The sequence below is a fragment of the Bubalus bubalis genome, chromosome 3 (genome assembly GCF_019923935.1).
Source record: "Bubalus bubalis isolate 160015118507 breed Murrah chromosome 3, NDDB_SH_1, whole genome shotgun sequence".
Taxonomy (NCBI): Eukaryota; Metazoa; Chordata; class Mammalia; order Artiodactyla; family Bovidae; genus Bubalus; species Bubalus bubalis.
This window is the reverse complement of record NC_059159.1, coordinates 55,779,241-55,804,226: the sequence shown is the minus strand read 5'-3', so window position 1 is coordinate 55,804,226 and position 24,986 is coordinate 55,779,241. Positions and strand designations below refer to the sequence as shown.

The 24,986-nt window shown below is 41.0% G+C and overlaps 1 protein-coding gene across 1 annotated transcript in view; it reads left to right on the top strand.

The window, feature by feature from the left end:
• The window catches only part of ANKFN1 (ankyrin repeat and fibronectin type III domain containing 1), a 190,422-nt gene that overhangs the window by 118,865 nt on the left and 46,571 nt on the right, over positions 1–24,986 (top strand). Inside the window, exons 9-12 of the mRNA XM_006076245.3 lie at positions 8,929–9,028; positions 9,337–9,469; positions 9,947–10,063; positions 21,734–21,949. Of these exons, the coding sequence (XP_006076307.1) occupies positions 8,929–9,028; positions 9,337–9,469; positions 9,947–10,063; positions 21,734–21,949 (566 nt within the window). The remainder of the gene's footprint in view (positions 1–8,928; positions 9,029–9,336; positions 9,470–9,946; positions 10,064–21,733; positions 21,950–24,986) is intronic.

Here is a 24,986-nt window from a genome sequence, read left to right as displayed (position 1 = left end):
CAGTCCAATAATCGAAAAATGATTGTCTTGACAGCTCAGTCATTTCTGTAGTTGCCATTCAACTTTTATCATGTACATATTTCCCCCCACAGGGATGTAAATATACACATGGCATCAAGCAAGATTTAAGGCATTAAGTAGAATTCCCAAAAGAGAAGAGTATTTTTATATTGAAATGAACATTGGATATTTAAACAGTATCTCAAGTGTGTTCCAAAGAAGAGTGGTTGCATAATTTGCTCAGCTGAAAGAGGGTCTCTGGTCAAGTAAATGTGGGAATTGTTACATTATATATCCCTTTACTGGAAATGTAAAATAGACATTAAATATTAAAGACTCTGATAAAAAGACATTTTGAATTTGGTTAAGCCAGCATTTTCCAAACTTATTTGGCCATTGTAAAACATTTTTCACAGAATTAGTGTTCCAAGGCACAAACTTTGAGGAACATTGACCTGCCATACTCCAGGATAAAACAAATGATCTTCCAAGATGATACAACATAAATCTTTCTAAGTCTAAAAGGATAAATGAAGGATAATTAGGTATGGCATACAGAAAACTATAAAACTTTAGTTTAAAATATTCAAGTACATTGATACTATGTGGTTTACAACTCTCGTAATTAGAAAAAAAACAATTATTTAAAAATCCCATTTTTACCACTTACTGTGTATACTTAAGAAGAGCATTTAACCTCTCCGAGCCATAACTTCCCTATCAGAAAAAGCCAGCATAATAATATCTATCTTTCAGGATTGTTATAAGAGTTAAATTAGATAATGGATTAAACTCATCTGGCATAGTGTAGGCACTTGGCAAACTCTAGCTTCTTTTTTCCCATTGTTCTTCCAGTTGAAGAATGGTGCACCCTCCATCCTCAGTGCTTTATATGTCCTGGAATTAAAATGGAATCACTGACCAATTGTAATGAGGCTGTAGTACTCAATAAACACAACAGCATATTCTAAATGCAGAACTAATAACAAAACATTCCTTCTCCTACCAAAGCCCTACACGGAAGACACCAAAACCCACATTAATTTCTTTATTTTTGGCTAAAGAACTGGCCACAGCTAATTCACAGCTTTAGAGATGGAAATTCAGTGGAGGTATTGCACAGCTTTTATTGTTCACAAGGTTAATGCCCTGACATACATAATGAAATATAAAGGAGTCAACTGTGTTCACTAAAGCAGTCCCCTACAGGAGTGAATTTCAATTATTTTCCAATTTTTCAACTGGCAAACATCAGCTGAAACATTGTCTACTACGTGTTAGGTGCTAGATGTACTGGTATGAATAAAATAAACTCTCTATGCTCTAAGCACTTGAAAGCTAAAGACCAGCTGCATTCAGAGTCCAGAAAGCTAATCATTGCTCCAGAACTCTGAACTAAGCAAAAACAGAATGGCAGCCACAGTGTTCTTGGGAGAGAAGTGAGCTTAAATCTTGTATCAGTCTGGTGGCTCAGACAGTAAAAAATAGTCTGCCTGCAATGCAGAAGACCTGCGTTCCATCCCTGAGTCAGGAAGATCCCCTGGAGAAGGGAATGGCTACCCACTCCAGCATTCTTGCCCGGAGAATTTCATAGACAGAGGAGCCTGGTGGGCTACCGTTCCTGAGGTTGCAAAGGGTTGGACACAACTGGGTGACTAACACTTTCACTTTCATCAGTCAAGATGGGCTATGTCATGCTGTGGTATCCAAATGAACTGCAAAATATTTATTTCTCCCATATGCTACTACTATATGTCACTGGTCAGCTGAGGGCTGGCTATCCATCAGTCTTGTCATGATACTCTTTCTAGAAATATTTGTCAGAACCCACGGGGGTTCTTGACACTTGAAGGTCTCATATGGACAAGACTAACATTCACACTCAAAATCCATTAGCAAAACTGGTCACATGGCCCCAACCCTACCACAAGAGCTCCAAGAAGTGTAATTCTACTGTTTGCCCAAACTGGAGGAGACCTGGAATATTTGACATTTTCATGGGCTCCTTCCCCAACTAGTAGCAGCATTTCTCATTTTCTCTTTTTTTAGCCTAATTTTTTTTGTTTAGTCTTCATTTTTAATTAAGTTATATACTTAATACTTCAGAGTTCAGTGGCCTGTACTCTGAAGCCAGATTATGTGGGTTCAAACACAGGCTGAACATTTACAAAGCTGTGTGATCTTAAGTAAATTCCCACCTTCTCTATACCTCACTTTGCTCACTTGTAAAATGCAAATAAGAATTATGTAAACCTGTCAGTTATTTGAGAACTGAATGACTTAAAATAAGTAAAGCATTAAGAAAAGCTTTATTGTTAAAGAAAAAGAATTTCTCCCATCATCTGTTTTCTATTTCCTAAAGGCTCAATTATTTTGATGTTTTTTCTCTATCTCTAAATAACAGGGTTATATTGCTAATTCCTGATTTTAAAAAATTATAGTTACTATTTCACTAAGGAAGATAATTATTTCTTTTTTATCCCTCCACTCTCTTACAAGCACATATAATTCCTACCCCCTTATCCTCCTTACCCCCCAGAGAAGAGAATGGCAATGCACTCCAATATTCTTGCCTGGAGAATCCCATGGACAAAGGAGCCTGGTGGGCTATAGTCCATGGGGTTACAAAGATTTGACATGACTGAGTGACTAAGCATGCATGCATCCTCCTAATATTGTAATTTTAATAAGGTCAATATTTACTGCTAATGCTATAATGATCATATAAATTTTATGATCATTTTCCTTTCCTACATAAACTTTTATTTCCCCTGTAGATAATACTCAACTTTTATTGTGTGTTTTTTTTGTCTTTCCGTGTTATAACTAATTAATCCCCAAGCTACTCTCCGGATCCATCAGTTTTTTTCTCAGTACAATCAGATACATAAGTATAGTTTTAAGTACATCTTCTTAAAGAAACCTCTCAGAGAGTCCTCTAACCTGCTCCAGTCTAGACTGGTTACTGTGTGCCTCCGTGTCTGTTATTGAGGATTCTTCTTGCCACTCTCCAATATTAGAGTTCTCTGTTTACCATCTCTTCCTTTGTCTGGGATTTGTCTGTCATTGGTGCAGCCTTTCCTCTAGTAGCTTCCTCATAGGATCCTTGGGAGCTAATTTTTGGATACATTAAGTGTCTGGAGATGTATTTATTTTATTTAAGGATTTGGATACATGTAGAATTCTCAACTGAAATAATTTTCCTTCATATTCATCATTTTCAAGCCTTTAGCGCTAAAAAGTCTGACACTATTCTGATTCCAGAAGTTTTATATGAAAGCTACTTTTTCCTGCCCTGGAAGTTTTTAAGTGGCATTGGAGAAGACTCTTGAGAGTCCCTTGGACTGCAAGGAGATCCAACCAGTCCATTCTGAAGGAGATCAGCCCTGGGATTTCTTTGGAAGGAATGATGCTAAAGCTGAAGCTCCAGTACTTTGGCCACCTCATGCGAAGAGTTGACTCATTGGAAAAGACTCTGATGCTGGGAGGGATTGGGGGCAAGAGGAGAAGGGGACGACAGAGGATGAGATGGCTGGATGGCATCACTGACTCGATGGACGTGAGTCTGTGTGAACTCTGGGAGTTGGTGATGCACAGGGAGGCCTGGCGTGCTGCAATTCATGGGGTCACAAAGAGTTGGACACGACTGAGCGACTGATCTGATCTGATCTGATAACTTCACTATTTTAAAATTTCACTGCTATGTCCCCTTTGAGTGGCTCTTTTTTTGTCTGTTGTGCTGCACATTTGGCAAGGCCTTTCAATATGGAAACTTACAGCTTTCAATTATGGGATATTTTCTTAAATTATTTCTTTAATTATTTCTTCCCCTCCTTTTGCTCTGCTCTCTCCCATGAGAACCCTAATTCAGATACTGAACCTCATAAACCAGCCCCTTCTGTTTTTTTTTCCTCTCCTACATTTTCATGTTCCTTTGCTCCACTTTCTTGCAGATTCCCCCAGTTTTATTTTTTGTTTGGCTTTCCAGACTTCAATAACATAGTTCTAGTTTCTGATGCTCTCTGTTGTTCTCTGAATATTTCTCTTACAGATACGTATCTCTTTTACAAGGATGCAAAGCTTTGCTTGTCTCTCAGGCTATTCATGATTGGCTTTTTTTCATTTTATGTTTTCTTTTTTCAACATAGAGTCCTCTCTAAACTGCTGTTTTGCTTGTTTTGGGCCGGTGCTTTTTCTGTTACCTGCTTTCCAAACTGCCCAGTGATCCCTGTAGTATATGTGCTCAGATTTAAGAGAACTCAATAGCTGTTGAGAAGCTTTGAACACAAGGATCGGGCTCTTAAAAAGACCCCAGATGACACCACCCTTATGGCAGAAAGTGAAGAGGAACTAAAAAGCCTCTTGATGAAAGTGAAAGAGGAGAGTGAAAAAGTTGGCTTAAAGCTCAACATTCAGAAAACGAAGATCATGGCATCTGGTCCCATCACTTCATGGGAAATAGATGGGGAAACAGTGGAAACAGTGGCAGACTTTATTTTTGGGGGCTCCAAAATCACTGAAGATGGTGACTGCAGCCATGAAATTAAAGGATGCTTACTCCTTGGAAGAAAAGTTATGACCAACCTAGATAGCATATTCAAAAGCAGAGACATTACTTTGCCAACAAAGGTCCGTCTAGTCAAGGCTATGGTTTTTCCAGTGGTCATGTATGGATGTGAGAGTTGGACTGTGAAGAAGGCTGAGCACCAAAGAATTGATGCTTTTGAACTGTGGTGTTGGAGAAGACTCCTGAGAGTGCCTTGGACTGCAAGGAGATCCAACCAGTCCATCCTAAAGGAGATCAGCCCTGGGATTTCTTTGGAAGGAATGATGCTAAAGCTGAAACTCCAGTACTTTGGCCACCTCATGTGAAGAGTTGACTCATTGGAAAAGACTCTGATGCTGGGAGGGATTGGGGGCAGGAGGAGAAGGGGATGACAGAGGATGAGATGGCTGGATGGCATCACCAACTCAATGGACATGAGTTTGAATGAACTCTGGGAGTTGGTGATGGACAAGGAGGCTTGGCGTGCTGCGATTCATGGGGTCGCAAAGAGTCGGACACGACTGAGCGAGTGAACTGAACTGAACTGAACTGCAGGGTGATTTGGCATAGCTTTATCTTTAGGAAAGTAATAAAGCCAATGTCAGAATCTTTAGGTGCATTCATATGCTAATCAGAGTCTCAACAGACACTATTTCCAGTGTTCTGCCTGGAGGATAGAAGTTTGAGTACCAGTGTTCTCAGAGTCCAGTGGGGAAATACGCTGTAAGGAAGCTTTCATTTAATCCACTTGTTTTGAGTACATACCACTCCCCTCTTCCATTTATAACCACACATATCATGTCTTTCACGCCAGAGAGCTCTGTTTTTATTCTTTCCTGAAATTAAGCTATGGTCTTTCATCTAGAATGAGGAAGGGATAGGGAAGGCCATCTAGACCTCTAACTACTTTTTAAACAGATTTCAACAAACCCTCCTCATTTTAGCTCCACATTCACCATTCACTTCCAGCAGTGTGTGATGCCCATGGGGTGAGTCATGTTACTTTCCAACTTTTTCCACTGTTGGTTAAGGATTCATCTTCCTCAAGTCTACTAAATCCCTCTGTCCATCTGCTTTCTAGCTATCAAAATTCACTTGCTTTTATCTCCTTTCCCATCTCTTGGTCTTTATAGATTTACATCCCTTCCTCTTTTAAAATCTCTTAAATTTTTAAATCTCTTAAGCAAGAGAATTCAAGAGAAACATCTATTTCAACTGGAAAAGGTCAGTTTTCATTCTAATCCCAAAGAAAGGCAATGCCAAAGAATGTTCAGATACCGCACAATTGCACTCATCTCACACTCTAGCAAAGTAATGGTCAAAATTCTCCAAGCCAGGCTTCAATAGTACATGAACCGTGAACTTCCAGATGTGCAAGCTGGATTTAGAAAAGGCAGAGGAACCAGAGATCAAACCACCAACATCCGTTGGATCATTGGAAAAGAAAGAGAATTCCAGAAAAACATCTACTTCTGCTTCATTGACTCTGCTAAAGCTTTTGACTGTGTGGATAACAACAAACTGTGGAAAATTCTTGAAGAGATGGGAATACCAGACCACCCTACCTGCCTCCTGAGAAACCTGTATGCAGGTCAAGAAGCAACAGTTAGAACTGGACATGGAACATTGGACTGGTTGCAAATTAGGGAAAGAGTACATCAAGTCTGTATATTGTCACCCAGCTTTAACTTATATACAGACTACACCATGCAAAATGCCAGGCTAAATGAAGCAAAATCTGGAATCAAGATTTCCAGGAGAAATATCAATAACCTCAGATATGCAGATGACCCCATCCTTATGGCAGAAAGCGAAGTGGAACTAAAGAGCCTCTTGATGAAGATGAAAGAGGAGAGTGAAAAAGCTGGCTTAAAACTCAGCATTCACAAAACGAAGATCATGACATCCAGTTCCATCACTTCATGGCAAATAGATGGGGACACAATGGAAACAGTGACAGACTTTATTTTCTTGGGCTCCAAAATTACTGCAGATGTTGACTGCAGCTATGAAATTAAAAGATGCTTGCTCCTTGGAAGAAAAGCTATGACCAGCCTAGGCAGCATGTTAAAAAGCAGAGACATTACTTTGCTGACAAAGGTCCATCTAGTCAAAGCTATGGTTTTTACATTAGTTATATATGGATGTGAGAGTTGAACCATAAAGAAGGCTGAGTGCTGAAGAACTGATGCTTTTGAACTGTGGTATTAGAGAAGACTCTTGAGAGTCCCTTGGACTGCAAGGAGATTGAACCAGTCAATCCTAAAGGAAATCAACCCTGAATATTCATTGGAAGGACTGATGCTGAAGTTGAAGCTCCAGTACTTTGGCCACCTGATGCAAAGAGCTAACTCATTAGAAAAGACACTGATGCTGGAAAAGAGTGAAGGCAGGAGAAGAGGATGACAGAGAATGAGATGGTTGGATGGCATCACTGACTCAATGGACATGAGTTTGACCAAGCTCCAGGAGATGGTGAAGGGAAGCCTGGCATGCTGCAGTCCATAGGGTCACAAAGAGTCAGACATGACTGAACGACTGAACAACAACAACTCTGCTTTTAGTGAGGTTTGGAAGAGAGTAGCATGTGATGAATATGTTCGTAGCATGTGATGAATATGTTCAGTGTGCTGCCTTTAATCAGAACTCCCAGCAGCATTTCAAGTAGGATATGGCCAGCCAAATTCATGTCCAAGTTAGAAGAAAATGCTTTCGCTTTGTCCTGGCAGGACTAACCACTATCAGCACAAGCTTGAAGCTGGCATGAAAGCTTGCATCAGTCAGCTCATTCCCAACTTGTCCTATAGGATCATAGGCAGAGCCACATGGGGCCTCAGGCACAGGCCATCTGCCCAGGTTTCCATGTCTAAGAGCAGTGATAGACTGTTCTCATCCCCAGTAACAAGTCTGTCAAGAGTTTGGTGACGACCCCAACAACCTCATCTTCCCTTCATTAATTATACTTAAGAATTAAATCAGTGATCATCTAGTTCAGCTTTAGGTAGCACTGCTTGCAAATACTGTTACAGAAAATCTACTACTTTTTTTTTTATAATTGAAAGATAATTGCTTTACAATGTTGTGTTGGTTTCTGCCATACAGCAACCTGGATCAGCCATAAATATACATATGTCCCCTCCCTCCCACCACCTACCCCATTCTACCCCTCTAGGTTATCACAGATAGCACCAGATAACCTACCACTCGGAGAAGGCAATGGCACCCCACTCCAGTACTCTTGCCTGGAAAATCCCATGGATGGAGGAGCCTGGTGGGCTGTAGTCCATGGGGTCATGAAGAGTCGAACACGGCTAAGTGACTTCACTTTCCCTTTTCACTTTCATGCATTGGAGAATGAAATGGCAACCCCCTCCAGTGTTCTTGCCTAGAGAATCCCAGGGACAGGGGAGCCTGGTGGGCTGCCGTCCATTGGGTCGCACAGAGTCGGACACGACTAAAGTGACTTAGCAGTAGCAGTTACCTATCACTAGGTTATCACTGAGCTGCCTGTGTTATACACCAACTTCCCACCAGCTGTCATTTTACATATGGTAATGTATACGTTCCAATGGTAGTGCTTTTATCAGTGAGAGCTCCAGATTGTAAATAAAAGAGCTAAACAGAAGCAATGGATGATTTGCTCATCACAGTAACCACAGAACCTAACATACAGCAGTGTCCCAATAAATATTTGTTCAGTGAATAAATGTATTATTCTGGGTACTGGTTTTTTTTTTTTTTTTTTTTTTTTTTTTTAGACAAACCTTAACCTCTCTATGTCAGTATCTTCTTCTGAATAATGAGGATGTTAAGCGTGCCTACAGCTATTTTTGTAAGCCAACATACACACTGGAAAAAACAAAAACTACCCCAGAATATTAGCAATGGTTCTGCTAAAGTGGCTGGATATCATGTGTGGGGTTTTGTTCATTTTCTATGCTCCAGACTTCCTGTAATGTGCCTATATTAATTTTATAATGAAAAAAAATTAATGGAATATGTAGTCTAATAAGAGTTTTGCCAACATTGAGAAGTGAATATTAAAAGGCAATATGGGCCGGGAACAAAAGTTGATTCTATTTCTTTTTATCCCACCTCGTAATAAATAAGGAGGATATAAACAGAACACCTGCGTGATTGCCCCTGGAGTTATAAACGTTACTCATCTTCAACAGTTTTGAGGAGCTATTCATTAACTGAGTTAACTACTGGTATCTCAAGATACAGAAACTTCTGGACAAAGTGAATGAGCTGAGTCCCTCTGAAACTGAATATAAGTGCCCTGAGAGGACAGGGGAGAGAAAGGCAAAAAGATGGGAGGAAGGCTCTGAGAGTGCTCTTCTTCCAGTGAAATTTACACTATATTTTTTTCTGTGTTCCAGAAAGTTCAAAATTGCAAACCTCGGGCCGCAAGCAGTCAGTCTCCAGGAGCCTGAAACACCTATTCCATTCCTCAAACAAGTTTGTGAAGACCTTGAAACGGTGGGTCCTTTGTAGTTTTTCCAGGAAGTCTTAGCATCTCAGGAATCTACTGATTTTGGTTCTGAGTGGAAACTCGGTAAATATTTCTGTTTTATTATTAAAAGAATATAAAACTCACCTTTGTTCTGAGAATCTGAACAAAAAAGTTATTTCTTTGTATTCTAGCCAATAAATTTGTGGTACTTAACAGGAATCTTTTCATAGGTATATTTCAAATTATCATTTATCATGCCCCAAAATATTATTTCCATGATTCAGGCTTGGAGAAGATGGTTGAGGACAATTTTTATTTTGCTTTTTCTTTTCAGGGGACTCTACATAGCTGTTATATTTTATTACAAAGACAATATGTTAGTCACCAATGAAGATCAAATACCGATTGTTGAAATAGATGACTCGCACACCAGTTCCATTACACAAGATTTTCTGTGGTTCACAAAGGTATCCTGAGTTCTAATTTTATTCTTCCCCACTTTGCACCAACAGTACCTCACATAAATCTCTAAAACTTTAGTTGAGAAGTTGAGGAGTCTCCAGTGAGCAAAATATTGGAGTGGGAGTAAATCATCTCAGTGGTCTCTTTTTGGCCCAATATGCCCTTTGTCATTAAAATGCTAAAATAGTATCTACACTACATTTTCAAAGCAAAGAAGCCTCCATCCTGTCAGATTGTGTCTCCACTATTCTGAGTTATGGGATCATTTGGCAAAGACTAAAATGGGGATCTGATTGTTTCATTAACATTCAGATCTTTTTCCAATTGGACAGAGATCAAAAAGTTGTTTTGCATGTATCTGAAAATGGACTGGAGAACAAACATCGGGTGTCAGGTTTCCTTCCCCCTGCTTTGCTTTGATGCCACATCCTAAATCATGCACTGGCTTGGATGATGATATGACCTCGTGAGTTCTTTTGCAGCTGTCTTGTATGTGGGAAGATATAAGGTGGTTGAGGCAAAGCGTACCGATCTCCATGTCCTCGTCCACAGTACTACAAACTCGGCAGAAGATGCTTGCAGCAACAGCCCAGCTACAGGTGAGGGGCTGGGTTTCAACGTAGATCTCCAAGGAAATTTTGGAAACACATGTCAGTTAAGTTACCAGTCCCACCTGGAAAGGGAAAGGGTGGGCTCCTTGCTGGTTTAGATCCTTAGACATATGAAGTCTTCTCGGATTCTCTGAGCTGTACACCTGTCTTTGTAGTGAACCTGTGCTTTTGGCACTCTCCTGGGGGAGGAACAGAGGTTTATCTTGAAGAATCTAGAAGTAAACAAGGAGTAAAGAGACCTGAATTCTGGATCTGATGTTAATCGGTCAACTCATTTCTGCTTTCTGGATCTGAGTTTCATCATTTGCACAATAAGAGTTTGACTAGCTCTCTTGATGAGTCCTGGATGTTTTGGCATCCTGTGGATCTGTATGAGTGTACAGAGATGGAAAAAGAGACCCTCAGATATTTCAAAGAGCTTCTTCGCTTGATGTTATGGGAAAACAAATCTATCTGCATACATTTTTAATAATTAAAAAACAAACCAAAAAAAAAAAAACCTCTTAAAGACTTATCTTTCATTCTGAATTTAACCCTTCTGTACTATTAACCCAATCAGATCATATCTCCAAGCCCTGCAAGAATCTTTGTCAGTTACAGAGCTCCTCTTAGAAATGACATTGAATTCTAGCCAGGCATTTCTGGGTTTCCCTTTCATTGTTCTGTTTTTGTTTCAATATTATCTGTATTTGTGGTTCTTAGCACAAGAAAACCTCTGCTACATAGAATTAGGATGTTTAAGGTATCAATGAGGCTTTATCAGAGATGGGTTGGTGATGGTGTTCAGTTGCTGGCTCGTGTCCAACTCTTTGTGACCCCATGAACTGCAGCACACCAAGCTTCCCTGTCCTTCATTAACTCCCAGAGTTTGCTCAAACTCGTGTCCATTGACTCAGTGATGCCATCCAACCATCTCATTCTCTGTCGCCCCCTTCTCCTCTTGCCCTCAATCTTCCCCAGCATCGGGGTCTTTTCCAGTGTGTCAGTTCTTCACATCAGGTGGCCAAAATATTGGAGCTTCAGCACCAGTTCTTCCAATGAATATGCAGGGTTGATTTCTTTTAGGATTAACTGGTTTGATCTCCTTGCAGTCCAAGGGACTCTCAAGAGTCTTCTCCAGAACCACAGTTCGAAAGCATCAATTCCTGGTGGCTCAGACAGTAAAAAGTCTGCCTGCAATGCAGAAGATCCAGGTTCGATCCCTGGGTCAGGAAGATCCCCTGGAGGAGAGCGTGGTGACCCACTCCAGGATTCTTGTCTGGAGAATTCCATGGACAGAGGAGCCTGGTGGGCTACAGTCCATGGGGTCGCAAAGAGTGGGACTTACCATGATAGGTATCTACCTACAAAGCTAGTGTATAACATAGGGAGCTCATCTTTCCCATTCTGTTGTTTTCCTCTATTTCTTTCATTGATCGCTGAGGAAGGCTTTCTTATCTCTCACTGTTATTATTTGAAACTCTTCATTCAAAAGGGCATACCTTTCCTTTTCTCCTTTGTCTTTAGCTTGTGTCTTCAGTAAGGTCTAAAAAACAAAAAGTGCCCTCAATTTCAACTCACTCTTTTTTTCATTAATTTATTTAACTGGAGGATAATTACAATATTGTGATTTTTTTTCCATACATCAACATGAATTGGTCACAGGTATACATATGTTCCCCCCATCCTGAATCCCCCTCCCACCTCCCTCCCCACCCTATGCCTCTGTGTTGTCCCAGAGCACCAGCTTCGGGTGCCCTGCTGTATATATATGGAATTTAGAAAGACAGTAACCGTGATCCTGCAGGCAGGGCAGCAAAGGAGTCACAGACGTAAAGAATAGAATTTGGACTCCGTGGGAGAAGGCACGGGTGGGATGATTGCGAGAATAGCACTGAAACATATACATTACCATATGTAAAATAGATGACGGCCAGTGCAAGTCCAACTCACTCTTGACTGCATAATCTTCTTTTTTTTTTTTTTTTACATCATCTTCTCCTTCAACTCAAGATGTTCTTGGAGCTGGGCCATAATGACTGTGCTAAATTCAAAGAGGCTTTTCCTTTCCTCACTGACCAGCTATAATTGGACTAAGCCGCTATACCTCAAAAACAGCTCTTTGTTTAGGATAAACTTCATTCTCAGTAGGCCCCTTGGTCCCTTAGTAAAGTTCTTTCTCAGGAGTCCTTAGCGGACCCTCCCATTAGCCTACCATACAACCCAGGAAAGTTTAGATTACGAACTGAACAACTTTAGAATTTCAAATGGGGCTCTTTATTTTATGTTTATTAGACTCTTCCCGAAACATCTTCATCTAATATCAGAGAAGGACTAGGCTGTCTCAAGTGATTGCATTTAAACACTGAGGGGCTAGAGAGAAGCTATAATGGTCAGTGTGCCCGACTCAACAATTCAGTTCAGTTCAGTTCAGTCGCTCAGTCGTGTCCGACTCTTTGCGACCCCATGAATCACAGCACACCAGGCCTCCCTTTCCATCACCAACTCCCGGAGTTCACACAGACTCACGTCCATAGAGTCAGTGATGCCATCCAGCCATCTCATCCTCTGTCGTCCCCTTCTCCTCCTGCCCCCAATCCCTCCCAGCATCAGAGTCTTCCAGTGAGTCAACTCTTCGCATGAGGTGGCCAAAGTACTGGAGTTTCAGCTTTAGCATTATTCCTTCCAAAGAAATCCCAGGGTTGATCTCCTTCAGAATGGACTGGTTGGATCTCCTTGAAGTCCAAGGGACTCTCAAGAGTCTTCTCCAACACCACTCAACTATTACTCCCATTGAAATAGCTCTTGGATTTGGTCCCCCCAATATATCGGCCCCCATCACTTTTCATAATGCATCTGCCCTCTTCTGAGGTCATTTTCCTCTTTGTCTAACTTAGATTATTTGGCCCATAATAATTACCCCCTTGAAAATCCTCTAAATTTCTGACCACTCCCTCCCTCCACATTATTTATTTGGAAAAGATCCAAGCCTGGATGACTCCAACATGCATTCACTACACTGAAGCAGTTGCACACTTCTGCATTAAAAAAATAAAATAAAATTACTAAACAGGGCAGGGGGTATGATTGGCTTTATAGCTTATGTTATTACTGCAATTCTCATGTATAATATTACCTACTGATCATGTTCCATTTCTCTACTAAATTCACTTTCCCAAATTACAAGGCAACTATTTAAAACCTTCTTCATTCTACCACATCCCCTCCCCTTCCCCACACTTTCCATCCCCACATCAGGATATAGTTTACTGTATAACTCTTTAAGAAAATAAGTGGGAAATAATTATTTGTCTACGACCAAATTGCAAAGCCTCCTTGCACTCTTCCTCTTCCTTCCTCCCATTCCGAGAGACAAAGCCTCACTCCTCTTACCAAAGGCTCATCTCTCACACGTGCTCTAGATTTCCGTTCTTCCCTCCCTTCTTCAACTACAATCACTCTTCTCCTCCTTAGACCCAAACTTGAAAAAGTAGCCAGCATTCTCTTTCTCCATTCATGTCCTCACTTCCCCTTTAGTTCCAAGCTCTCTCCCTGATTTTGCTAACATCATGCCTACCAAACTGCTCTCTCAGGCCACCAATAATCAGAGGCAGATGACGCTCATAAATCTTGAGCTTCAGGGTCCCTCACTTGCATGATCCCCTGTGGGTGTGGGAGTTGTGGAGTGTTTAGGGAGGGGAAGCTAAGTTACAACCAGCAAGCATTTCTGGTAAACTACCTAAAGAAAGGGCTTCCTAGGTGGCTCGGTGGTAAAAATCTGCCTGCCAATGCAGAAGACACAGAATTGAATCCTTGGGTTGGGAAGATCCCCTGGAGAAGGAAATGGCAACCCACTCCAGTATTCTTGCCTATAGAATTCCATGAACAGAGGTGTCTGGTGGGCTACAGTCCATAGGGTCACAAAGAGTTGGACATAACCGAGAGACTGAGTATGCATGCATGCCTAAAGAAATCCCAGATCAAAAATTCCAAATACTCCAGTATTGGGGGAGATTTTCTTTCTAAGTCTAAAATATTCACTTTTATTTTTTTAAAGTGACTTTTATACCTAACCTTCATATTTGTAATTTTTTTATTCTTTATCTTAAAGAGGGCCCCCAAACTGTGTGGTCAGATCAGATCAGTCATTCAGTCGTGTCCGACTCTTTGCGACCCCATGAATCACAGCACGCCAGGCCTCCCTGTCCATCACCAACTCCCGGAGTTCACTCAGACTCATGTCCATCGAGTCAGTGATGCCATCCAGCCACCTCATCCTCCCTCGTTCGCTTCTCCTCCTGCCCCCAATCCCTCCCAGCATCAGAGTCTTTTCCAATGAGTCAACTCTTCACATGAGGTGGCCAAAGTACTGGAGTTTCAGCTTTAGCATCATTCCTTCCAAAGAAATCCCAGGGCTGATCTCCTTCAGAATGGACTGGTTGGATCTCCTCGCAGTTCAAGGCACTCTCAAGAGTCTTCTCCAACACCACAGTTCAAAAGCATCAATTCTTCGGCACTCAGTCTTCTTCACAGTCCAACTCTCACATCCATACATGGCCACTGGAAAAACCATAGCCTTGACTAGACGAACCTTTGTTGGCAAAGCAATGTCTCTGCTTTTGAATATGCTATCTAGATTGGTAATACCTTTTCTTCCAAGGAGTAAGTGTCTTTTAACTTCATGGCTGCAGTCACCATCTGCAGTGATTTTGGAGCCCAGAAAAATAAAATCTGACACTGTTTCCACTGTTTCCCCATCTATTTCCCATGAAGTGATGGAACCGGATGCCATGATCTTTGTTTTCTGAATGTTGAGCTTTAAGCCAACTTTTTCACTCTCCACTTTCACGTTCATCAAGAGGCTTTTTAGTTCCTCTTCACTTTCTGCCATAAGGGTGGTGTGGTGTGGTACTGGCCCCTAAAAAACTTGCATCCATCCCTCCAATAATTTCAGTTTCACTATATCCGATAGATACTTTTAAATCCTCTTTGAAGCTGACATCTCAGTAGCATTTGATACAATGGTCTTATTCATTTTAAAATTTTAAACTGTCACATCACTTGGCTTTCATGACTCCATACTTTCCAGATTTTTCCAACTTCCTGGTCTGGCTCAGTCTTCTTTGCTAGCTTGAATGCTATTTCCTCTGATTAGAATCTGCTTTTGCTTCTTTGTCTCACTAATTCCTACTTATCCTTCAGATCTCAGCTTCATTTTTTTAAATTAATTTATTTTTTATTGAAGGATAATTGCTTTATTCAGCTTCATTTTTATACTTCCTCAGGGAGCCTTTCTCTGATCTCCCAATTAAGTGAATCACTCGCAGAGCACCTTGTATTCTTCATTCAGAATGGTGACCAGAATCCCATCTGTTAATTATTCATATCATTTTTGGTCAGCGTCAACTTGGACTGTGAGTCCCTGAGAGCACGTCTCTGTCTTGGCTATCACTATATCCACCATGTGTGGCACATGGCAGATCCTCTTTACCTACTTCCTAGATAAATGTATGTATCAGTCCAACCTCTGTACCCCTAAAATCACACTGGAGGATACTCTATCTGACCAAAGGGAAAAGGGATTACCATAGTTTACCATAGATTGCCATAGTTACCACCTGGATAGTTCTCTAGCCCCTCACAGTGACCAGTGCCTTCGAGTACTCAAAATAATTACCCCTTGCAGCACCACAGGCCAAAGCACTGGCTGCTGAAATAATAGAAGTCACTTTCATCTTTTTTCTGTAGGAAATATTGCCCAAGTTCCTTACTGATCTTTAAGTGAAAATGTCTGGACTTACTGAAGCCACTCTTTTGGGGGGAGCAGGGGGTGAGAGGGTACAGGAAAAACTTCACAAAATAGGAAGAAATATAAATTTGGGGAGATTTATATGTAATATTTTAGGTCTCCTTACTAAGCTAAAATTTCTTACAATGTTCTGAGAAACAGCATTCTTAAATAGCTTGATTGATATCGCCATACATAGATCCTGTTGCTTTACCTATGATGTATCTCATTTTAATCTCCTCCCATTTCCAGCATCACTACCCCAGTTATATCAAAAGCTTCCAAAGTCATCCTCCTGCTTCCAGTCTTCACACCCTCCAATCCATTCTCCATACTCCTGCCAGAGTAGCCAATAAAAGGTCCTGACCATGTCATTCCATGACTTACATTTTCTCGAGAGTGGCCCAGACATTTGACCATGGTACGCACAGGTCTTCCTTGCCATCTTTCTTCCCCTCAGGGGGCTATGAATCCATCATCATAGCACATACAAACCGCTGTGCCTTCTGAGCCTTTCTTTCCAGTTTCTGCTCTATAGGGAGGCTCTTTAATACATGATAATAAATAACAATCACAAAACAACTTTCATTTCCCTAACAGAGTAAATGCCAGGCACTGTACTAAGTTCTTTACAAACTATAGCTCATTATCTTCACCACACCATAATGTGAAAGTAATATTATTGGCATTCACTTAACACAGGATAAAACTGAGGCCTAAAAAAGGAAAATAACTTGCCCAGGGTTCCACAAATACAAAATAGCAGAGTATAGATATAAACTCTGACATATACGACTCCACAGCCTGCGTTTTTTCCCAATATTTCATCATCTTATCGTGTATTCATTTTACAAAAAGCAAACAAAAATTTTGAAGAGAAGAAATTATCTACATTATAGTCTAAAAAGAAAAAGTGAAAGTCTGTCCTGCCTCATTTGGAGTCTATATAGTAATGAAGTGAAGTGAAGTGAAGTGAAAAAGTCACTCAGTCGTGTCCAACTCTTTGTGATCCCATGGACTATACAGTCCATGGAATTCTCCAAGTCAAAATACTGGCGTGGGTAGCCTTTCCCTTCTCCAGGGGATCTTCCCAACTCAGGGATTGAACCCAGGTCTCCCACATTGCAGGCGGATTCTTTACCAACTGAGCCACAAAGGAAGCCCAAGAATACTGGAGTGGGTAGCCTAGCCCTCCTCCAGCAGAAGTTCCTGACCCAGGAAACTTTATTTGGAAGAAGGTAAAGTCACAGAGACCAAATTGCCAACATCCGCTGGATCATCGAAAAAGCAAGAGAGTTCCAGAAAAACATCTATTTCTGCTTTATTGACTATGCCAAAGCCTTTGACTGTGTGGATCACAATAAACTGTGGAAAATTCTGAAAGAGATGGGAATACCAGACCACCTGACCTGCCTCTTGAGAAACCTATATGCAGGTCAGGAAGCAACAGTTAGAACTGGACATGGAACAACGACTGGTTCCAAATAGGAAAAGGAGTACGTCAAGGCTGTATATTGTCACCCTGCTTATTTAATTTATATGCAGAGTACATCATGAGAAATGCTGGGTTGGAAGAAGCACAAGCTGGAATCAAGATTGCTGGGGAAAATACCAATAACCTCAGATATGCAGATGACACCACCCTTAGGGCAGAAAGTGAAAAGGAACTAAAAAGCCTATTGATGAAGGTGAAAGAGGAGAGTGAAAAAGTTGGCTTAAAACTCAACATTCAGAAAACTAAGATCATGGCATCTGGTCCCATCACTTCATGGGAAATAGATAGGGAAACAGTGGAAACACAGTGGCAGACTGTATTTTTTTGGGCTCCAAAATCACTGCAGATGGTGACTGCAGCCATGAAATTAAAAGATGCTTACTCTGTGGAAGGAAAGTTATGACCAACCTAGATAGCATATTCAAAAGCAGAGACATTACTTTGCCAACAAAGGTCCGTCTAGTCAAGGCTATGGTTTTTCCTGTGGTCATGTATGGATGTGAGAGTTGGACTGTGAAGAAAGCTGAGCACCGAAGAATTGATGCTTTTGAACTGTGGTGTTGGAGAAGACTCTTGAGAGTCCCTTGGACTGCAAGGAGATCCAACCAGTCCATTCTGAAGGAGATCAGCCCTGGGATTTCTTTGGAAGGAATAATGCTAAAGCTGAAACTCCAGTACTTTGGCCACCTCATGTGAAGAGTTGACTCATTGGAAAAGACTCTGATGCTGGGAGGGATTGGGGGCAGGAGGAGAAGGGGACGACAGAGGATGAGATGGCTGGATGGCATCACTGACTCGATGGACATGAGTTTGAGTGAACTCCGGGAGATGGTGATGGACAGGGAGGCCTGGTGTGCTGCGATTCATGGGGTCGCAAAGAGTCGGACACGACTGAGCAACTGAACTGAACTGAAAGTCACAGTGGTAAAGAATCCACCTATCAATGCAGGAGACACAAGAGATGCGGGTTCAACCCTTGGGTTGGGAAGATCCCCTGGAGTAGAAAATGGCAACATACTCTCGTATTCTTGCCTGGAAAATTCCATGGACAGAAGAGCCTGGCAGGCTACAGTCCATGGGATCACAAAGAGTCAGATGTGACCCAGTAACGGAGCAGACACACAAAAAAAATATGAATATTACCTGAGCAGGAGAGATACATATCTGCCAACATTTGGATTAAAAAAAAAAAAAGAAAGAAAGAAAAAATATTAGAAAGCCTGTAAGTGACCAAGACCCCATAATGTTTTCCCTACTTTTAGGAAAATGGCAGAGGCCCCAAAATGCAGAGGTGTACCTTCCTCCTACATTGAGAGGTGTCCCAACTACTTATCCTCAAAATACAATAATCTGACATTATAGATTGGGTTATATTAAACTTCCCTCCTCTACAACTTTTATTTTATTTTTGTGAATTCATTTATTTTTTAAATTTTTATTGGAGTACAGTTGATTTAAAATGTTTAGTTTCAGGTGTATAGCAAAGAGAATCAGTTATACATTTACATATATCCAGTCTTTTTTGAGATTCTTTTCCTATACAGATCATTAAAAAATATTGAGTGGAGTTCTCTGCACCATATTCTAGGTCTTGTCCTTATTAGTTATCTATTTTTATATATAGAAGTGTGTACATGAAATGCTAATCCCAATCTCCTAATTTATCTCTCCCTATCTTTTCCCCCTTGGTAACTATAAGTTTGCTCCCTACATCTGTGACTCTATTTCTGTTTTGTAAATAAATTTATTTCTACAGTTTTTTTTTAGATTCCTTCTCCACAGCTTTTAGAAATAAGTGTTAATGAGCTAAAGCCAGATAACAATTCATGAATATTATGTCTTTTTCATTTTTCAAGGTGGGGGCAAAAGGGTTTTCCCCCAATTTTATTATTTTCCAGGCCTTCATATCTTATTCCAGACTTCCTTCAACTTCCCGTGGCACTCCAAACTGAATACAGATCTTTAAGTGTTGTGCATCTGTCTAGGGCTTACTGACAGCCCTGCGTTGTGCTGTGGTTACACCCTAGACGCTTGCTGGTCAGCCATCATATGGCTTTACCTCTCTTCACCCTGTAGAATCCTCAGGGCTCCCAGATCTCCTAATCTTGACTGCATAGCATGACAGGTATTAACATGGTCTGTTTTTCCTTCAGGCTCTAAAGAACCCCACGTTTGTCCCCTTAGGATATGGCTGCAATTTACTTTCACAAGGATATTCTTCTTTCACGTTGGGCTCTTCCCAGAGCTAACTATCTAATTCAATTAACTATCAACATCGAATTTCAGAAAGATTTCTAGCGCTTTCTTGTTTAATCCCTTAGTCAACACATCCAAAGCTAACAGTGGACCAATGATAATAACTCTGCCTAAATGCAATGATCATCTCATTCAATGTCTACCCACCCACTTTGATCCAAAGCAAATCATATTTTCCAGTGTCCTAATGATAACATGTAAATTCAGACAACAAAAGTTTCTTGAGCTATTACTATGTACCAGGCACTGTGCAAGGAGCCCAGAGAAACAGAGATGGATCTCACGACATTTACATCAATACACAGGAGAGCCAGGGTCATGCTAAGATACAAGTTGGTACCAGAAACAGTAGGGGACAAAAGAGGAGATGCTAAATTCTGCCTATGAGAGTTGAGAAAGTCCTCCCAGAGGAGGTGAAACCTGAGATGAATCTTAACAACAAGTAAGTGTTGTTTTCCAGTGGGAGCAGTAAAGAAAGCCTATACCCTACCTACCTGTATCAAGCTTGAGAGGGTACAAAATAGTTTCTCATACATTGCTTGATTTAATCCATCACTCTCTAAGGTAAGGATTAGTATAAGGGATGTCTGAGCTATAAGGACTCTTAATTTTAGCTGATGAAGCTCGGGGCCAGAAAGAGTAAGTCATTTTTCAAAAGTCTAAGTGTTAATGAACAGCAGCCAGCCTGAAACTCAACACCAGGATAACTAAAGACTTAACAGCAGTAATGTGCTGGAGTCAACTTGTCCTCACTTAGAAGAGCCAACTGTTAAGTAGTCAGAACTTTTCAAAGCCTGCTATCAAACTTTTGGTAACGTGAAATAAAATATTGCAAGAGTATTTATACCACAAAAATTGGCATATTCTATATATCAGGACTTCTTTTTTTTGATGGCCAGTTTACCAGCATGCCATTGCTGATTAAGCCAGTATGATCTTGCAGCAAACTGCTTTATATATAAGGCTGTAGTAAGAGCCTTACCCAATTATTTCCCTATGATATAGAAGTTAATTGTTGGAAAGCAATAATCTGACTGAGTAGTTAGGCCATTTTTTAAAATAGTAAGCCTGCCAAATGAATTTTTATAATGTCAATAATTATTTATGAAATTTCTTATTTCTCAATATGCATTCTGTCCTTGTAAATTAAGAAGAAGAAAGAGACACAGTGCTTACCTATGAGGATCATGCCAGTGTTTTTGTAAATGTGGATACTGATCAGCTGGCTCATTCATTTTTAGGTCATCCTAATTACTTATACAAATTCCAGTTCTACTTTTGCTCTCCTGCTAACAGGCTATCTTGTCAGCACTTATGTGAGCTCACAAAAATCACAGCTAAGCTCTGAGATGATTAATAATTAAAAAAAAAAAAAGCCATAGATATTCAAAGGAAAGGGGGATTTTATCCTATTCATCCACTGCTCTAAGTTAAAAATCTCTAAACTTTGCATATTTGTAAAACTGCTTATTTTAATAACATCTGCCTGGGCCCCTCCAAAATTTAATGTGGCATCCTTCTCTTCTTACCTTTCTAAAAGTATTGTCTACCTTGTTGACCTAGCTCACAAACAATTTCAACAAAATTTTAAATAAATAGAACTCTCTCAAATGCAGATAAGTCAAACCAGGCCAATCTTCCAATTAAAGTATCTTGAAGGGAATGTGCAGTCATTTGGGGACCTGTACAATGTGCTACATTGTCAATTCACTTCTTCATTTTGAACAACCCCACTTCATACCAGCTTACCGTAGATCTCCTGAAAACTCCACAAGTAGCATACTTGAAATATCAGGCATTTTTCTTTAAAACATCTGGGATTCTCTTCAAGTGCTGGTAACTGAGGTTTATGTGCTGGTGTGTCTATGTGGGTAAGAGATATTTACAGACATTAAATTTGCTTAAAAAAACATAATTTTTGTGTCTCTTGCTATAATCTTCGCAGGCTTATGGTAAAGACATTTTCTTTGAGCTTCTGTTAAGTACATTTCTATGATGCTACATATTCTAAGTTTAAATCTGCTTAACAACAACAAAACAGCTTCTCAGAAACATCAGATAAGTATTCAGTGTCTTCTGTTGCAGTTATGTTGCTTTGTTTGCACATGATCAAAGCTACCAGAAATCTGTTCGTTTCTAGAATTTACTTGGGACACACAACTTGGGAAGAGTTTACTATGAACCCATTAAAGATCGACATGGAAACATCCTCATAGTCACCATCAGAGAAGTGGAGATGCTCTATTCATTTTTCAATGGAAAATGGATGCAGATCTCGAAACTGCAAAGCCAGAGGAAGTCTCTCTCAACACCTGAGGAGCCAACAGCCTTAGACATTTTACTGATAACCATCCAGGTATGTAGTCTTTCCAATTTCCTAAAGCATTTAAAGTTCCAAACTCACTTAACTGAGGCTCTAGTGAAATATACCAAGAGCCATTTACATATGCAGTAATGGAATGAAGAGGTCCAGAGACATATCATTGTTTGCATTCCACACGTAGGAAAGATTCAGAAACATCCTTCAGTTCTTCACTTCTACAAGCCCCTTCAAAGGCCCAAACAACTTCACATTTATAATTTTCTATTCTTTTCCTTAAGAAAAGCATCAAAAATGGAGTTATTTTCAGGCCCCATCAAACTTGGATTTGCCCCTAAACATACAGCTAGAAAATGGCAGAGCTGAAATCTGAATTCAGATCTTCTGTTGGAAGCAGGTTTCTTCCTGCTGTTATAACATCACATTTGGGGGCAGGAGTTAGGATTTTGGTGAGTAGGGGATGGGATAGAGAACTAAATAGTCACGGATGTGCGAACACCAGGCAGCTGAGATCCAGTCTCTCACCTGGACGGCAGAGCTGGAATGCAGACCTGCATCTTGTGCTCCAAGTTCCGTGCTCTCTCCATGCCGCCCCACCGCCTCGGGTGTTCTTTCGCTCTCTCTCTCTTTTCTTCTTTCTCTCTCACACACTTTTTTTTCTTTTTTGTCATGCTGGGTCTTCCCTGCAGCAGGCAAGCTCTCTAGTTGCCCCACGGCTTGTGGGGTGTCAGCTCCCTGACCAAGGATCAAACCCACATGCCCTGCATTAGAAGGCAGGTTCTTAACCCCTGGACCACCAGGGAAGTGCCCTCACACGTTCTTACGTGAACATGGGCTTCAAGCTGTGGTTTTGTTTTGTTTTTTTCTTCTTTTAAACCCAGTGATGAGAACGAGTTCTGTAGAGCTCTCCAGTCGTGTGGTAAAGCTAGGAGAAACAACTGCCTTAAGGCCTACATAACCAATGGCATATATCCACAAGATGGCCAATCTGGAATAATGGGAAAGGGCTCAATCTCACAAGCCAAACCTAAGCCTTGACCCAGTAACCCCACATGATCACCCTAAACAGCTAAACCACTAGCCTGCTGACTTAGGTCCATCCTCCACTGAGGGGTGGCTAGTACAATAATCTCACCTTTCTATGCTCCTCTGGCCCAGACCAGGATAAAGTCCATCACAGCAAAGGTAAGCTAACTGGTCAAAGCCAATACCTCTGGATTTGGTTTCATGGAATTTGGGTTCATATGAAATTTATAGAGGGTGATGGTGTGTGTATGTGTGTGTGTGTGTAGGTGGGAGCAGGGAACACAGACACATTCGTGGTTCCCCTTTCACCTTTTATAAGTAAGTGCTAAAAGAAACATTTAAAAAATCATAATAAATTGGGCTTTTACAGGGTGACTAATACACTAATCCCTTATAGGGATAAACTGGAGTCTGGGCTACCTTGCTCCTAGAAACGAAACACATCACAGGCCCCAGCATGATATAATACCTGGTTTCTCCTAGACTTATTACATTAAAAATGTGTTACAGGTGCAGAAAAATTCCAATCTGGCAAAAAGTTGTTAGAGAAGGAGACCAAAAATAGAGGCAAGATCAGGTTTCCACAGGGATCCAAGTGGAAAATTTACCCCCGCTGACTGGCACATTCCTGCTTGATGTCATTCCCACCCACCCCCTACTTCTCTTTTTTCCTCCTCCTCCTTTTTCTCTCTCCCCTCCTTCTCACACAGGTCTCACACTAAAGAGGAAGTGGGTGAATAAAATCCCTAGGGTAATCACTCTTAGACTTAACATTTAATTACATTAGGAGGTAACCCCACCAATTCGACATAGAGATAGATCATGGTATTGACCAAAGGAGGCTGGATAATTCCCACAATTACAGGCCACAGACCATTCTTTTTTCTTAGGGTCACTAGAGTGATGACCACTAAGCCTTCTGATTGGAAGCCTGAGCTTCTTTCTGTTTCATCACACCACATTCTGAGGCACTGCTATGGAATAAGGCTGATGGTATGAGTCTTGACTCCACCGTTTCTGTTTATGTTACTGCTGCTGCTGCTGCTGCTAAGTCGCTTCAGTCGTGTCCGACTCTGTGAGACCCCATAGACGGCAGCCCACCAGGCTCCCCCGTCCCTGGGACTCTCCAGGCAAGAACACTGGAGTGGGTTGCCATTTCCTTCTCCAATGCAGGAAAGTGAGAAGTGAAAGTGAAGTCGCTCAGTCGTGTCTGACTCTTAGCGACCCCACGGACTGCAGCTCACCAGGCTCCTCTGCCCATGGGATTTTCCAGGCAAGAGTACTGGAGTGGGGTGCCATTGCCTTCTCACTAGAACAAGTTATTTAATTTCTTACCTCCTGTCCTTCCTCTTCTGAAAATAAAACCAACTTCACGGGTCTCTAATGAGGATTAAATGAGTTAAATATATAAAGCATTAGAAGAACAGCACAAAGTGAATGCTTAGTAAATGCTGTTGTTATTCATCAGTCACTAAGTTGTGTGTGACTCTTTGTGACCCCACAGACTACAGCATGCCAGGCTTCCCTGTCCCTCACTGTCTCCTGGAGTTTGCTCAAATTCATGTCCATTAAGTTGGTGATGCTATCCAACTGTCTCATCCTCTGTCACCCCCTTCTCCTTTGGCCTTCTCTCTTTCCCAGCATCAGGGTCTTTTTCCATGAGTCAGCTCTTCGTATCAGGTGGCCAAAGTATTGGAGCTTCAGCATCAGTCCCTCCAATAAATATTCAGGATTGATTTCCTTTCGGATTGATTGGTTTGATCTCCTTGCTATCCAAGGGACTCTCAAGAGTCTTCTCCAGCACCACAATTCAAAAGCATCAGTTCTTCAGAACTCCCTTCCTTTATGGTCCAACTCTCACATCCGTACATGACTATTGAAAAAGCCATAGCTTTGACTATATGGACCTTTGTTGGCAAATTGATATCTCTGCTTTTTAATACACTGTCTAGGTTTGTCATAGCTTTCCTTCCAAGGAGCAAGTGCCATTTAATTTTATGGCTGCAGTCACCATCTGCAGTGATTTTTGAGCCCAAGGAAATAAAAT